Source organism: Schistocerca cancellata, chromosome 4 (assembly GCF_023864275.1).
Source record: "Schistocerca cancellata isolate TAMUIC-IGC-003103 chromosome 4, iqSchCanc2.1, whole genome shotgun sequence".
Classification (NCBI taxonomy): Eukaryota; Metazoa; Arthropoda; class Insecta; order Orthoptera; family Acrididae; genus Schistocerca; species Schistocerca cancellata.
The window spans coordinates 836,602,478-836,618,675 of NC_064629.1; the positions used below are offsets into that span (position 1 = coordinate 836,602,478).

The following is a 16,198-nucleotide window of genomic DNA, read 5'->3' on the forward strand; positions in this document are numbered from 1 at the left end:
GCTGAACTAGCACATTCGCCATTCCGATAATACAGCTTCACTAAAAGCGCCTTTTCAGGTAACGTCAACATGCTGCAACTGCTGGCGCATCTGATTCTCTCTCTCATTACAACTCCTTTTATGCACAATTGCCATACGCACTCACTGACGTTTTCCTGTCCAGCGCCATCTGTTGGACATTTTGTGAACCTTTTTTTTTTTTCTCTCTCTCTAATAAAACCCATGCCATTCCAAGCATGTGTGTCAATTTTTACCTCTATTCCGTGGTTTATTAAGTTTTCAAATTTATATTGACTTTTTGATCACCCGGTGCATAGGAAGAAACAATCATCATAATAAAATAAGGGAAATCGGAGCTCACACGGAAAGATATTGGTGTTAGATTTTCCGTGCACTGTACAAGATTGGAATAACAGAGAATTATTGTGAAGAAGGCTTGATTAACCCTCTGCCAGGCACTTAAATGTGATTTGCAGATTATCCACATTGATATAGATGTAGATGTATACAACTAAATTTAATACGTAAAATACAATTAAAAAGGAGCTAGAGTCAAAAGAGAAATAGTAGTTCAAATTCTGAAGGACAGCTGCAAATAAGTGTATGTACCATATGCATTACTACAATGTTAACTGACAGCAGCTTGTTAAATGATAAAAAAGTCACAGGCACAGTGGGCATACCAAAAACAGATCTGAGGAACCGCTGGTGGCATGGGGCCAAGACATAGTTAAAATGGACAGAATGAGAAATAAAATTAATAAAAGCTCCAAGGCTAAGCAAAAGTACAACAATGACAACTACCTCTCAAATCATAGAAGTTAGTACCCAACCCATGTGACATGTACGATACAAAAATAAACAAATTGGAAGCAGTGTTTCAAAACACGATAAAAAGGTTGCAGGCACAACAGACTCTCAGAAACCAAAGTAAGAAAAATGTGGATGGCAGGGGGAGAAGTTGAGATCTAGTGGGATATAGGACCTATAACAACTTGTCATATTTCCAGAATGAGTTTTTCACTCTGCAGCGGAGTGTGCGCTGTTATGAAACTTCCTGGCAGATTAAAACTGTGTGCCCGACCGAGACTCGAACTCGGGACCTTTGCCTTTCGCGGGCGTGAGTCGTGCTTCGGTAGCTCAGATGGTAGAGCGCTTGCCCGCGAAAGGCAAAGGTCCCGAGTTCGAGTCTCGGTCGGGCACACAGTTTTAATCTGCCAGGAAGTTTCAACTTGTCATATAATGAAAAATAGGTGTTTGGAGTAAAATCACTCTGCTCATTAGAAAGTTTAGAGGGGTGGCATTTCCTGTTCCCAAAAATCTCTCTCTCTTCCAAAAGATCCAGTAGATATCCTTTAGGGGCAGTATGTACATTTTTTACAACATATGCACATTCCTGCATTTAGACCAATCTGAAAATGATCAAATTTATCAAAACTGGTAATTGAATAAACAAATACAAGTGGTGTTCAATAAGTAATGCAACACATTTGTTTTTTCCCAGTCAAGTTTGGTTGTAAAATTTGTTGTGGGTTGTTGTAAAATATTCCTGCTACAGCCCCTGTGGTTTCACGAAGCTCAGATGGGTGGCGTCACTATATATCACCTTCAAGATGACATCTGTTATGGACGTGCATTCCAAGCAGAGAGCTGTTGTTGAGTTTCTTTTGGTGGTAAACAAGAGCACCACAGATATGTTCATAGGCACTTGCAGAATGTCTAGAAAGACTTGGCAGTGAACAAAAGCATGGTGAGTTGTTGGGCAAGGCATCTGTCACTGCAACAAAGTTGCAAAAGCCTGACTGATCTCTCGCGTTCCAACCAGCCTTCGGATTTCTGTCTATTAGGCCCAGTGAAGGATGCACTTTGCACGAAACAGTATGTGGATGATGGGGAGGTTTTTGTGCAGCAAGATGTTGGCACCGATGTCGACGAGTAGAGGGGTACCATGTGGGCATACAGGCCCTACCAGTAAGGTGGTGTAAAGCCATTGCATTGAATGGAGATTATGTTGAAAAATAGGGTTTTGTAGCCAAAAGAATGGGGAATAATATGGTGTACTGGAATACTGAGTATAACTAACATGCTTTTAGAAAAAAAAAGTGTTGTGTTACTTATTGAATGCCCCTCGTATCTGCAATAAGTCACTTGTGGCATTAACAAAATAACATAAATTGGGATTGCTGTCAGCTTCACAGTGACTGTCATCCCTCATCAGTGTGCTTATTTTGCTGCTGTCCATCTCGTTAATGCCAAATGCCCCATTATTGATATACCTTGCATGCTTCTGTTATTTATTGCATATGCTATTAAAACAGTGTTGCATGTTTATCAGCAAGGATAATACTGCCCAGATATGTGGGGGTCATGATTTTCAAGCAGATAAAATCAACCATTGTATTTTCCATATTGGAGTTAGAAAATGTGTGGGAACACTACTCATACCATGAACCACAAAATGTTCAAAGAGTGGTTAACTAAATATCTGTAATATTGTATGTGTCACCTCCAAAAATCATTTTGTGATTGAACTACAATAATTGTTTTTTGCAGCCACACTCACATTAGAAGATATTTCATAATTCATAATACATTCCAATTTTAAGGCATAAAGAGCTGATCATTTATTCACCCCTTTTGTGCTAGTTTGCACACCAAAACTTCTTTTTTTATCTGCCCCATTACTTTTATTACTTCACCATTAAAGTTTTGCGTTGTGGTATATTTTGCATAAGGCCGAAACTACAAGATAATACCTTAAATTTTTGATACACAATATACCCCTGTCAGAATTCAGTTACGTTCACTCTTTGCATGGTGTAACCTTGTGTACAGGTGATGTTTAAAGGCTTGTATATAGAATACAACGGAGATTGCCTCTACAGATGCATGTGGATTGTTGAAACCAGTCTGATGTGCACAAGGAGACTAATATGTCAAATCTTAATCTGCTGTCTCTATCAAAACTAGGATGATAAACCTCATTATTCACCTTTAATGTGTTGTAACAAAGTTTTTAGGCCTACAATGATACTTCCAGTTTAAATTTTTTTTTTCAGTTAGTCATTTCACAGTGTCCATTTTATTGTTAAATTTCATTCATAGGTATGTAATACCTATTTGTGGGGGGATTTTACTTCTCTGAAACTCATTAAACTACTATACTATGAAATGTATATAGTTTCTTGTGGATTAATTAGACTTAATTGAGAGTTGTTTAACATTTCCTCATTGGTGATTAACACTATGCAGAAGAGGGTCATAAATATTTCGTGATGTTTAAATGGTACTATCTTGAATGTATTTTCTACTACGTTCACTGCACCAATTTTTTTATCACAGAGGAGTGTCTAATCTTGCAGATACTTCTTGTTTCACACGTCACTAAATTTGCATCTAGATTTCAGACAATTATGAAATACACTGATAAGTAAGAAAATAGTTTGCTTGGTAATTTTGCAGAGAAAAATGTGAAGCAAATTAACAATGAACAGAAGAGAAATCATGGCATATAACATTTCTGTTTGGCATATATTTTCCGCATTTAGGCAAAAAAAGTGAAGTAATTTAATCCCATAACATAAAATTTTGATATTGTGTACTGTTGCAGGGTCCCGGCTGAATCAGACTGAGAAAGGAATAATACCCCGTTCATTTGATCAGATATTTAGTCACATTGCCCGTTCCTCAAATATGGAATATTTAGTCCGATCCTCATATTTGGAAATCTATCAAGAAGAAATAAGGTATGTGTACATAATGTACACTATAATTTTTCTGGTACTTAACATAATTTTTAGGCTTGCTTGCTAAATAGCCTGTTGCTTAAAATGGAGTGCAACTTACTCAGTTTATATTCATAAACTGTTTCATAATGGAGCACTTGGCCATTTCCAACAAACTTTAAGCATAATTTCAAATCTTTTCTAAACTTTTTCTCACTTTTGTGCTTCAAGGCATATATTTAACATGGTAACTTATTTCTAAAGTAATCAGATGTTTGAAGCTGTTCTATACATGGCAGTCAGGTTTGGTGGTTTACTGGTGTAACAACTGAGCTACCAATGCACACTGATTTCATTATTGTCCAGTGAACATAAATTTTTTTTGTGGGTCCTATACACCATTGTCATGTTTTACCATGTAGCCTTTCTTTTGTTCTTTTTTAATTGTGCTAAGAACTTGAATTTTTTATCAGTTTATCGTTTTATCATTTTCAGAGATCTCTTGAACAAGAATCCAGAAAAGAAACATGAGTTGAGAGAAGGGGCAGAAGGTGTTTATGTACAAGATCTTTCGTCGTATATATGTAGAAATGTTAAAGAAATTGAAAGAATTATGACACGTGGAAACCAAAATAGGAGTATTGGGTGAGTTTTTGGAATGTTTTTATGCACCAGCAAACTCTAATGGAGAAGATCTCAACTGTAACAGTAACTATGTTACTGTGTTAGTTTGTATGGTAGTGAGCTGTATCATACTTGGATCATTTGGTTAAATTTGGACTTAGTGGTCTGAAGATGGTCATGTTTGACTGAAACCAGTTACCAGAACAAATAAACTTTAGTAGTGATCTAGATTGATTGTTTTTGTTATACCCATCATCTGTTTGATTTAATATTATGGTAACAGTTCTGTAATGGTTTTGTGGTTTCTTTCTACTGTTACATTGCCTTTGTGGTAGAATCAGGTATTATATCACTTCTTAATCTTCATAAATTTATATAGTGACTTGACATGAAATTAGTTCCTTTGGCAGTCGTGATAGCCTATAGTCTATACAAAAGCACTACTTAATGATTAGCAGAAGCTTTGTAACAGGTTCTTGTGTAATATTAATTAAATAAACCATGAATAAAAATCTAGAAGTTGCATCAAGATCTACTGTTTGATATGATTTGGATAAGGTTTGCAAATGAGTTTTGTATGATGCATATTGGACACACATTTCCCAGGACCAATGTGCACATATGTCTCATTCCAAAACATTTGCACAATGCCCACCTCTACTTGGTTACAGGGTGATGCTGGGTGTTTTGCTTACCTTTGCTACATACTTGTACGGTATCATGGCACTGATGGGTAATTCATTGACCTAGTGACTTTAGTACTGCTAGACAATTCTTGTTTGATGTCTTGTAGTACACATCCATCCAGTGTCATAAATTGTGGCAACATGAAGTAGTTTTAGCAGTCATTGTCAATTTTATGAACATTTCTGAATCAGTATGAGCAATTCATCTGCTCGTAAAATTCAGACTTTTCTACCTCATTCATCAGAGTTTTGGTGATGATTTACCTTCTCATTTTGTATAATGTAATATTATTCACTGAATTTCAATAACTTACACATTAATTGACTGCAAAGAGTTTTTAAATATTTAGTAGCCAAGAAGTAGTGGCATGATCGGTAATCACTGTGCTTTTTCTGCTGTTACCACATTAATAACAAAGTTTTATATTCTGGTTGCCATAGAAAAGATATTCCCTTTGTTAACAATTTTGTAACAGTTTTGGTTGCAGTTGTGTTATCTTTAACAAAATAAAGTAATAATTAGACATGTTCCACACCCATGAGAATCATCTAATTTTTGGGTCTATGGAACGAAAACTGAATCTAATCAATTAATCTTAAAAAAATATTGCAACTCCTAAATATTTTTAGAAGTAGGAAAGTGTTCCAAGGCACTTTTTTAGTTGAGGGACTCGATTTACTCCTCCAAACGTAATAATGTGAGCAAGATACATGATGTAGGACTCAGCAAATCTGCATTTATCCAATTCTAAACTTTTGCTTGATGTTCTGAATACACTCCAGTAAACAAACTACGCTGGTGTGTTCAGTTAACATTAATGAATAATTAACTGTGTCATCTGAATATGCCAAACACATGCAGAGAGAGAGAGAGAGAGAGAGAGAGAGAGAGAGAGAGAGAGACTTGACATAATCACAATTTGCACTTACGGGAATTGTGAGTTTAAAAAAATGTAGAAAGCTTGGAATTAATGAAAGGTAAGTGTGGCTTGTGTTGTATCTCCATTTAATTTCTTCTTCTTCTTTCTTTTTTTTTTTTGTCAGAATTTATGATAAAAGAACACTAAAATATGATGATGTTTATAGTGTTGTGATTGCATAGTGGGTAAATGATTTACTGTGTAGGTTTTACTGGTTACACATGTAAAGTTAAATCTTTTACATTGTGAAAAATTTGTAAATGTCTAGGGCTGCAATCAGGCTCACATGTTCAGATATTTTCAGTAAATATTTGATATTTCTGGATTCTTTTCCTAAATACTAAGAAATAGTACCACCACTAGTTGTTATAAACAGCTTTATTTGAAGCTACATGTTTCGATTTTCCAACATAACCAGTACATTTGGTATTCTATGTGCTTTGGCATTTCGCCAGAGTCATCTTGTTGGGCAAGTAGTACTTGTCCAGTTTGATATTTTTATCAGGGACCAGTGTATTTGTCATGTTATAGCACTTCACTTCTTTTTGAAAGACACAGTGCGTAATGCATAAGATACCAATATTATAATAGTGAAAGTAACTCTTGTCTTTCACCTTTCCATGGCATGGAGATAGCTTGAAACTGAGGAGGAACACAGGCTACTTAAAAAGAATTGATCAGTAGGTATAGGTGATAATAGTTGATAACTGTGAATCAGGGCAGCAAAAAATTTGTTGACAATACACTCTCTTATGATACACTATGCAAGCAGTAAGAGCTACGTCAGATTGGAAAGCACAAAACTGTAGATCCCAAAAAGATCTGCACAGAACTCCACAAGAGCATAAGCTTATCTTTCGATGGTTCACCCATAATCATAATTTCTACCTTTTGATTGCACCTCGCACATTGAATCTGAAAGACATTACAAAATGATCATGGATTAACCATAAAAGATAAATGTACATTCTCGTAGAATTTTTTTGTAGATATTTCTGAGATCTATATTGTAGTATGTCATTGCATTATGTACCACATATTGATTAGGCAGTATTTTGCTGCCAGCAAACTTCTTACTGTATATGACAGATGACCTGGAAATGGCTGAACAAACCTTCATTTATGGTCGGCCAACCACTGTCACACTCTGTGTGATTTTAATTTGTTTCGTCTGATCTCTGTAGGAGTATTTCTTGTCCTGTGTCGTCTGACGTCTTTCCTGTTGTTCGTTTTTTATTCTCTTTGGGTGGTTTTACTTTTTTTGGAAAAAGGGACCGATGACCGTCGCAGTCTGGTCCCTTTAATCCCCCCCAAACCAACCAACCAACCAACCAAACCTTCATTAAACATATGACAAGACAATTCTGATTAAACTAGCCTTCAAATAAATAAAAAAAATCTGAATTGGAATTGATGCATTCCTGTCTGAGCTTTGTAGCCGTAGACATACTATAACACCTATGTTCGTATGTTGTGCCAAATATGACGTTAATGTACAATAAGTATTACCTTCTGGGAGGAATTTTGAAATGTTTGACCATGAGTTAACCTAATGAACAGAGGGCATTGAACATGAATTTCGTGACTATGACAATCAATAGAAAGCTGAAAGACTTTACATTAGGAAATAATGAAAGAAGTGAAAGTGTTTTATGAATGAAATAATGAACAGTCACCAGCCTAATTAGGCATAATAATTTGGAGCATCAATCTCAAAGAATTTAAATATAATTTAGCGAAAGGGAGTTTCATTCTTTCTCTCTTGGTAAAGTGCAATGAACACACACAAATACCAGACGAACTGACCCTTGGTAAATAGTAGTTATCATTTGCATAAATTGGCAATAACAGAAAGATAATTAGCACTTTACTCCTATTGATAATAATCACCAGCTCAACCATTAACCAATTCAGCACCAAAGGGTTATCAAAGACCTCATGAGACTAAATGAAGTATGACAAGAGTCCTGGTTTAACTAACACACACACCACAAATGCAGATAGATAACACTGTACAAACACATTTTTTTTTTTTTTACGCGCTCTCATTTATGGAAATACCTCAGATTTCTGTAGCAAAACAATCTTTAGTTTAACTTTCTCATAATAGAAAAGAATATAGTGGGGGCCCATAAACAGTCACTTCCCTTATAAGCAAACTATGCACACAGTCCTTAAACAATTTGCATCACACTAATACTGATTTCTAACCCCACTTGAAATTATTTATCTTTCAATGCTTCGTAGCAATTTACACTAACAATATTCTTAATTAACTTCAGAAATAAGTTCAAGGTAAAGTTAAGTTTCAAGTAGGTTCAAAATTGTGTGACTATTTCATTACTTGTGAAGCAAGTTATTTTAACTAACAACATTTATGCCCTTTAGCACTAAAACTTTGGCACATTCAAAGTAGAAACAATTAAAAGCAAAATAAAGTTTTTTTATAAGTTCCAAATTAAGTGCCTCTCTCTTTACCTGTGAAATAAGTAATTTAACTAGCAACATTTATATGCTTTAACACTGAAACTTAGGCACATTCAAATAGAAACAAGTTAGTGCTTCTTCATAAACAAGATACTCTGTCTTTAGCATGTTTAGGATAGGACCCTACTTGGTTTCATGAACAGGACAGTTTCAAAGTTGAAACACAAATTTCTTATCATTGAAATCATTATTGAAAAACACTCACATCAATATACTGGTCCATACTGTGATACATATCTGAACTCCTGCAGTTGGTGGAGCAGTGGCACAATAGTGGTGGCAAGCAGGTGGCGGCTAAGTGGTCCCATGCTCTTGAAGTTGTATGCTGTTTATAAATTCTTCTTGGCCACGTATTTCCTTCATTTCAGAACCATTCCGTGGTAACGAGCACCATACGACATCCAAAGTCACATCCGAGGCAATTTCAACATCAATTGCCTCCCAAATGCTTCACTTGGCACCCGCGTTGTTAACAGTACAACATCTAGCCACGGACTGCGTAATGTGCTCTCTCTCTCTCTCTCTCTCTCTCTCTCTCTCTCTCTCTCTCTCTCTCTCTCTCTCTCTCTCTCGCCGCCACCCAGACTGACCACCAGATCCACCTTTTCCCACGTGCAAAGCCCCTTCTGTAGCGGAGGGGGTTCCCTACACCTTTTCCTTCCTTACAATACAACTTCCCTAAGTATGAACCAGTTTTTTACATACAATTTATCTTTTATAAACAGACATATTTTATAAAGTTTCATTATTTTTAAACATTATTAAGTTTTTGCAACACACACATCACAAACTTCCACTTCCCTCTGACAATTCAGAGATCTTAATCAGTAAAGAACAACTACTTCTTAGTTACATACACATAATTACATTGTATAAACTACTTACAATCGATACTGGTGTTACAATACAAATACATTAAACTTTGACTGCGTGTGATGGGGCAGCGGAAGAGAAGGTGCATATCATGAGCTGTGCTGCTCTGGTACTCACTCATCATAAGAATACTACTGATACACAAATGAAGCCAGTGGTAAAAGCTAATTGAACATATAAATAGACAAACAATATTAATAATCAATGGAGAACTTCCAGAAACTGTTTACGTAGCAATGTACAGCTACGCTTTGAACAGACCCAATTTTCAGATATAGTCTGTAGAAGAGTATTAAAGTCTGTCGGTGTTAATACCTTTTCTTGATCATTTGTTAAATGAAATGTCATTAAGACTCCCTACAACTGAGTTAAAAAATCTGACATCTACAAAAATTGCTTTCGTAATTCTTTAGTGATAAAGATATAGAGCATGCTTTACAAAATGCTGAACCATACAATGATGATCTCCCATGTTTTGTAGCCGTGAAGAGAGAGAGAGATGCAAATTTTTCAACAAATGGACGAAAATATGAAAAAGTTTCCATTAGAGTCCAATAAAAGAGCAATGACACTGCCATATATTAGTCTTGTGTTAGTTATTGTGCACATTCCCTACAACAACCTGTACTGCAGAGGAATCTTTCTCAACCTTACACCATCTGAAGACATATTTTCGCAGCAGGATGAAGGAAGATCGTTTAAATGGATTGTCACTGATGCATATCCATCAAGGTATTGCATCTATGATGAATGCTGAGGAACTGTTGGATATCTTATGTAGGAAACAGAAGAGGAAACTTTCATAGTATCATATATAATAATGACTGTAATAAAATTATATTACTTATATGTGTACCATATGCAGTAATGACTGTACTAAAATTAATTTGTAATGTGTAATGTACCGTACCTGGTCCGAGCTGCCAGAGATGGCTTTCATGTGTGTGAACTGTGCTTGCTTGTGTGAACAAATGTGTGTTTCCTTTCTGATGGAGGCTGTGACTGAAAGCTAATTTGCAAGTGTCTTTTAGTTGTGCCTGTCTGCAGCTTAATGTGTCATCTTTATGGTAAGTAACAGTCTAGCTTTTCCTTACATTGTTGACAATATATATACAGGATGATTCAGCTGTCCCTACCTACAGATTTTCTGCAACACCTTCAGATACTATGCGTAAGATTTTCGTATTCTCTCACTTGCTGTGTGCAAAACTGTTTGTCCTGCTGAAAAAATGAACAGTGCCTTTATGTAGGAAATTTAATGTGGTTAACTTTTGTACTGGGATACGCTTTCTTTAGAGACCATAGTTACTCAAGAAAAATGCATTTGAAGATCGCTTTTGTATATTTTTCTTGAATAATTTGAAAACTATGGTCTCTAGTGAAAATATATCCCAATACAAAATTTAACCACATTACCTTTTCTACAAAAAGGTCATGTTCTTTTTTTCCTGTAGGACTAATAGTTCACGCATAGAGAGAGAGTGTGTATGAAAATCTTGCACGTGGTATTTGGAAGCACTGCACTGGTTGCATAAAACCAAAAATGGGGCATCTGAATCACCTATATATAGTCAGAAATCTACTTATATTCTGTCTGAAGTACCTGCTTCTTTTGCTCAGTCCATATTCTTCAGTCTAATTTTTGCAACTCTAAAAGTGCAGTGGTTCAGTTCTTATCCATGGGAATGATAGAGATTCTGTCTGTTGCAGTACTACTAATATGAATGAAAGAAGTTCTCGATCACATGCCATTTTCATGATTACGGTAGAGATGGGTCCAACTGTTGATAGCTGTCAGAAGATGGTCAAAGTTGGAAAATTGAATCTGGTAGATCTTGCAGGAAGTGAGAAACAGTGTAAAACTGGAACAAAGGTAAAATCTCTTTCTCTGTATTTTTCAAACACACGTTTTGAATATTTCATATAACATTGTTACAATACACTGCAGTAGTACTCCATCATTCATTGTATCTTTTAGCTTAGACAACATTCCAGCACTATTTCACCACTTAATATTACAGTGGGTTTGTTGGAGGATGACACACTTTGAAGAGATTCAGATTAATGTAAGAGCTACTATGTAGTTGGAATGTGTGTTCTGGTACATCAGGCATAATTGTTTACTGAATCTCCTACTGCAGATAAAAATGCTGATTGATTTCCCAGGCTGTTTGGGAATGACTCGTGTCTGCTAGGAATGAGTATCATAAATTGAACTTTGCATTTTCTATAAGTGTTTATTAGCAATTCCAGCATCTGAAACCATTTAGAGCCATATTTTTACTGCAATTGCTGAAATTTCATGAGAATTAATGTAAATCTTATATTTTCTCATTCAGAAAAAAGGTCCACAAAGTTATAGTCAACACCTTTGTAATGGGCATAAACCCCTGGTTTATGGGTTTTTATCTTGAATGAGAGGATGAACCAGGTGCTTGTGATGCACTTATGACAGTATACTGCATTTTAGTTGCTTGTAATTTATTTCCCGATAGGAGAGTGAATCTACAATTACCCAGTTTTAGATTATTGGAAGAGAGTAGCACAGCTATAAAACATTTTTGAAGTAAAAGGTCTATACAGTGTCTGACAAAAGAAAGTGGAGCAACCAGAAGTGGAAGAGAAAGCAAAATGAAACTTCACAAGTTGAAAGGGTATGTGATATTATTTTAATGATTACAAATTGAGTCAAATTTCCAAAGAATTTGGCAGTACAAGGCCATTTGTCAGTATTACATTGCATCCCGTCTGGCCTAGATGCATGCACAGATTTGGTTGGAAAGGGTGTCGTGAAGCCATTGCATCCTCTCCTGAGACAAACTGGCATAGAACTGTCTAACATATCCTTGATATTCTAGATACTAGCACTGGAACAGAGTTAACATCCATGCTGGTAACACATTTGTTCTATCGGGGAATGATCTAGTATCTTCTTGGCCACATAAGTACTTCTTCATTATACAGATGGTTTGTAGAGACACATGCCATGTGTGGATGAGCATTATCCTGTTGTAAAAATGGCACTGCAATATTGTTGTGAGATAGATAACACATGAGGATGCAGGATGTCTGTATACCACTAGCAGCTGTGACTTGAAGTCATACACGATGGCTCCCTACAACATGATACCAGGAGTGACATTACTGTGCCCCTCCAAACACTGGAAGAATGGGACCTCTCTTCAGGTTGGTGCCACACTCACCGGCAGTGGTCATTTGGGATAGTGCAAAACAATTATTCATTGTTGAACACAATGCGACATGATTAATCAGTAGCCCCTGCTTCCCCACCACAGCACCACTCCAAGTACAGCGGTTTGTGCTGTGGTGTTAATGGCAGCCTATGCATAGGATAGTAATTCCCTGTCAGGGCTTCTGCTAGTCTCCGAACAATGGTGTGGAATGATGGAATAATGCAGGGAGTCTCTATTATTTGTTCTCACATGCCAAGTGCAGATTTGAACGAGTTGCGATGTGTTTGGTGCACAATATGGTGATCCTCCCATGTGGTGATCAGATATGTTTGACTGGAGTCTTGACAATGAGTATGCATGCCCTGACATTCCCATGCAGTCCGACATCAGACCAGTGTCACATCTGAAAGCCCCACAAATCTGGATATTGCACAATTTAACCAGCCAGTCAAATGGAGATCCAAAATGAGGCCCCTTTCAATCTCTGTCAGGTGCTGATAACTCTCTCTCACACAAGTGTGCAACACCTCCATGTGCTCCACAGGCTCATTGTCTGATACTTTTCATTCACCTTATTTACCGTACCAGGCCTGATGATAACACTAAACTTGAACGACACTAATGCAGTGTTATCTTTACAGTGAGTAATATATATCCTTCTCACAATGTTGTTGATATTCTGTCCTTTCCATTGTTTAATTATTTTAGATGTTAGGAAATTTGTGGTACTAATTTGTGCTTGAATGTCTAGCTGTTTAATAAATTAATGCATATGTCATTGTTCAGCAATGCTAAATGCAACACCTGTGTACATTATGGCAACTGGCATCACAAGAGATTGTATTTCAAACTCTTGTTAGTATTTCCAGCAAAAAAATAGTACCATTATTTTAGCCTATGTTTGTGGTTACCCATTGAATGTTTCTGTAATTTGAATATGGGGAAGCAACTTTGAGCTCTTGTTTCTCACAAAGTACACAAACAAAAAAGAAATGCTCCTTTGATACTTACTTTGAACTAGTTGTAGGACACTATTCTATATGATGTCAGTATTTATTATTTAACTCTTTTTGACAGGGTGAAAGATTGAAAGAGGCTACAAAAATAAATTTGTCATTGTCTGCACTGGGCAATGTAATTTCTGCTTTAGTGGATGGAAAGAATTCTCATATACCATACAGAGATTCTAAGCTTACAAGGTTGTTACAAGGTAATGTCAAATTTCTCTTCAATTCAAGCATTTAACTCCATGACTTTGATAATACTTAAGTGTGGCAGTCTGCAAGAAAACCAATGTTGCGTCCTGAATTATTGGGAATTTGTCTGTAACCATTTTATAGAATTTTTTATGTACTTGGGACAGAGTAACAAAGTGATTGACCATTAGCAGTTTGGAGAACAGCTACCACACCATAAACAAATCCAAGAATGATCATGTACATGCCTTCTACTCTGTTCACCATTGTCATATGTTGTTTACCACAGTTAGCTGGAGATGACAGGTGTGGTTGGTAACATAACTGTTCTGGGAAATTTTGTTTATGTGTGTGGCGTTTTAACTTTGTGAAATAGAATCTCAGAAGCAAACAAAGTGTGCAGAGAAGTGATAAGATCCTGTCAAGCAATCTCACTACTATACATAAGCCCACACATCTATTACTGCTGCAGTGATAATAAGCAGGTGGGAAACAGTGAACCAAGGACACAACCAACTTCCATGCCCAGCTTTCAGTCTCTTTGTTGCTCTGGTCAAAGTATAGTTAATTTTTTTGAGATGTGTAGGAGTTACTGCAATCAAATAACATTGAAAAGAACCTTGACTGTACTTCATATAATAAAACAATTTATGTTACCACTGTTTTGATGAGAGATTGAAGATTCTCAGAAAGTGAAATATAACATTTTTGAATTAAAAAAAGTCTTGGTTGCAATTTATTCTTTTATTAAAAGTGGTTTACCTTCATGGGGCATCTTCAGATTATCTCTAGGGCTAACAAAATAATCAAAAGTTAGGGTACAGTCTTAGTACGCACGATTCTAAACGTGAATAAGAAATTGTTACCATCATTAAAATTTTCCTTTTAGAACATTTTAAAAACCATAAAATGGATCTGTGCTAGATTGAAGCACATGACAAACCAAATAAACCCGCAAAGAAATCCTAGTCAAAAACAACTAATATATAATGTAATGATGATCAAATTGGATGAAACATTCATTAATAAAGTCACACCCGCAGGTCAGAATGGTGCAGTGGTAGGACCAAACTAACAAGGAAGTATACACATAGAATACACAGAAACGCTACTGCAACTTAGTGGCAATAGCGTCAAGTGGGCATACAGACGAGAAATGGGGTGAGGCTTGCATACAATGACGGCAGAGAACAAACATAGGTGTACTCAGAGCAGCTAATGACAGTCAGTGTATTTAATGCATACAAAAAATCTAAAAGTTGTTTGATGACTATAATGAAATTTTTAGGATACAATTAATCAAAACAAAATTGCACATAAGAGGAAACTTGTAAATTACTCCAAATAAATAAAATAGTGACACCAGCCATAACTAAATAAAATGGTAATAAGATAACCATCAAAGATGGGCTTCTTCCCAATAACTGGGGATAAAACAAATTCTTAAATCAAGAACTCCCCACTCAATTTGAAAAATATACCATCTAAGAATTGATTAATTGTAACCTCTTAATTTCATTACAGTGATTCAACCATTTTTAGACGTTTTTTGTGAGCATTAAATATGCTGACTATCATATAACTGCTTTGAGCACCACCTGTATGTGTACACTGCAGTCACGGTATGCAAGCCTCGGTCCACTGCTTGCCTGTGTGCCCACTTGACACTCCTGTCAGGAAGTCACAATGGCACCTCTGTGTATTCTGTTTAAATGTGTGTCCTCCTCCATGAGTGCAATCCTACCATTGCACCATTCTGGCCTGCCAGTACCACTTTTTTAAGATATGTCTTGTTCAGTTTGAGTATTTATTTAACATTCTGTCCCACTGTTAAACAAAATCACATTAGTTGTTTTTGTCTAGGCCTCTGCCGGTTTATCTGGCTTGAAACTTGCTTCAGTCTAACATAATTTTTTATGCTGTGAAAGGAAAATTCACATTTAGAATCGTGCAAGCTAGGACCATATTCTAATTTTTTCTTATTTTGTTATCCTTCTAGATAATCTTCAGCTAACCCATGAAGGCGAAACACCTGGTTAATAAAAGAATAAATTGCAACCAAGACTCTTTATTGCAAGCATTCTACATAAGATTGCTGCAGCAGATGGCCTAATGGAAGGGAAGATATTTTATGAAATATAAAATTCTTAGCGCCTAGTGCGAAACAAAACTTGTCTGAAGTAGCTAACAACATTAAATTATGTGATATTCTTATAATTTTTGCAGCTACAGTATTGCATAATCTGTATTAGTACCTATGCAAACAGTGGGAAGAACAGTCTACTTTAAAGGCAAGCCATAAAGTGAAAGATTGTGCGTTGCATGAGATAGTATGTGTGGAGCATCAGTACACTGTGATTAAGTTGTCTGTTCTGTAATTAGGCTCTTTCTTCAATAGCACTGCTGCCCCATGTGAATATAGAAATACTGATATCTTTGACATAGCAAGCAAGCTCCTTATGCTGCATAGATCTGTTGCAAACTTAAACCATT

At 36.1% G+C, this 16,198-nt stretch overlaps 1 protein-coding gene across 2 annotated transcripts in view; it reads left to right on the forward strand.

Annotated features, from left to right (window-relative positions):
* LOC126184918 (kinesin-like protein KIF3B) overlaps positions 1-16,198 on the forward strand; it is a 157,791-nt gene that overhangs the window by 63,432 nt on the left and 78,161 nt on the right. For both annotated transcript variants that reach the window (XM_049927584.1, XM_049927585.1), the window contains 4 exons: positions 3,611-3,746; positions 4,221-4,370; positions 11,026-11,188; positions 13,587-13,719. In XM_049927584.1, the coding sequence (XP_049783541.1) occupies positions 3,611-3,746; positions 4,221-4,370; positions 11,026-11,188; positions 13,587-13,719 (582 nt within the window). The remainder of the gene's footprint in view (positions 1-3,610; positions 3,747-4,220; positions 4,371-11,025; positions 11,189-13,586; positions 13,720-16,198) is intronic.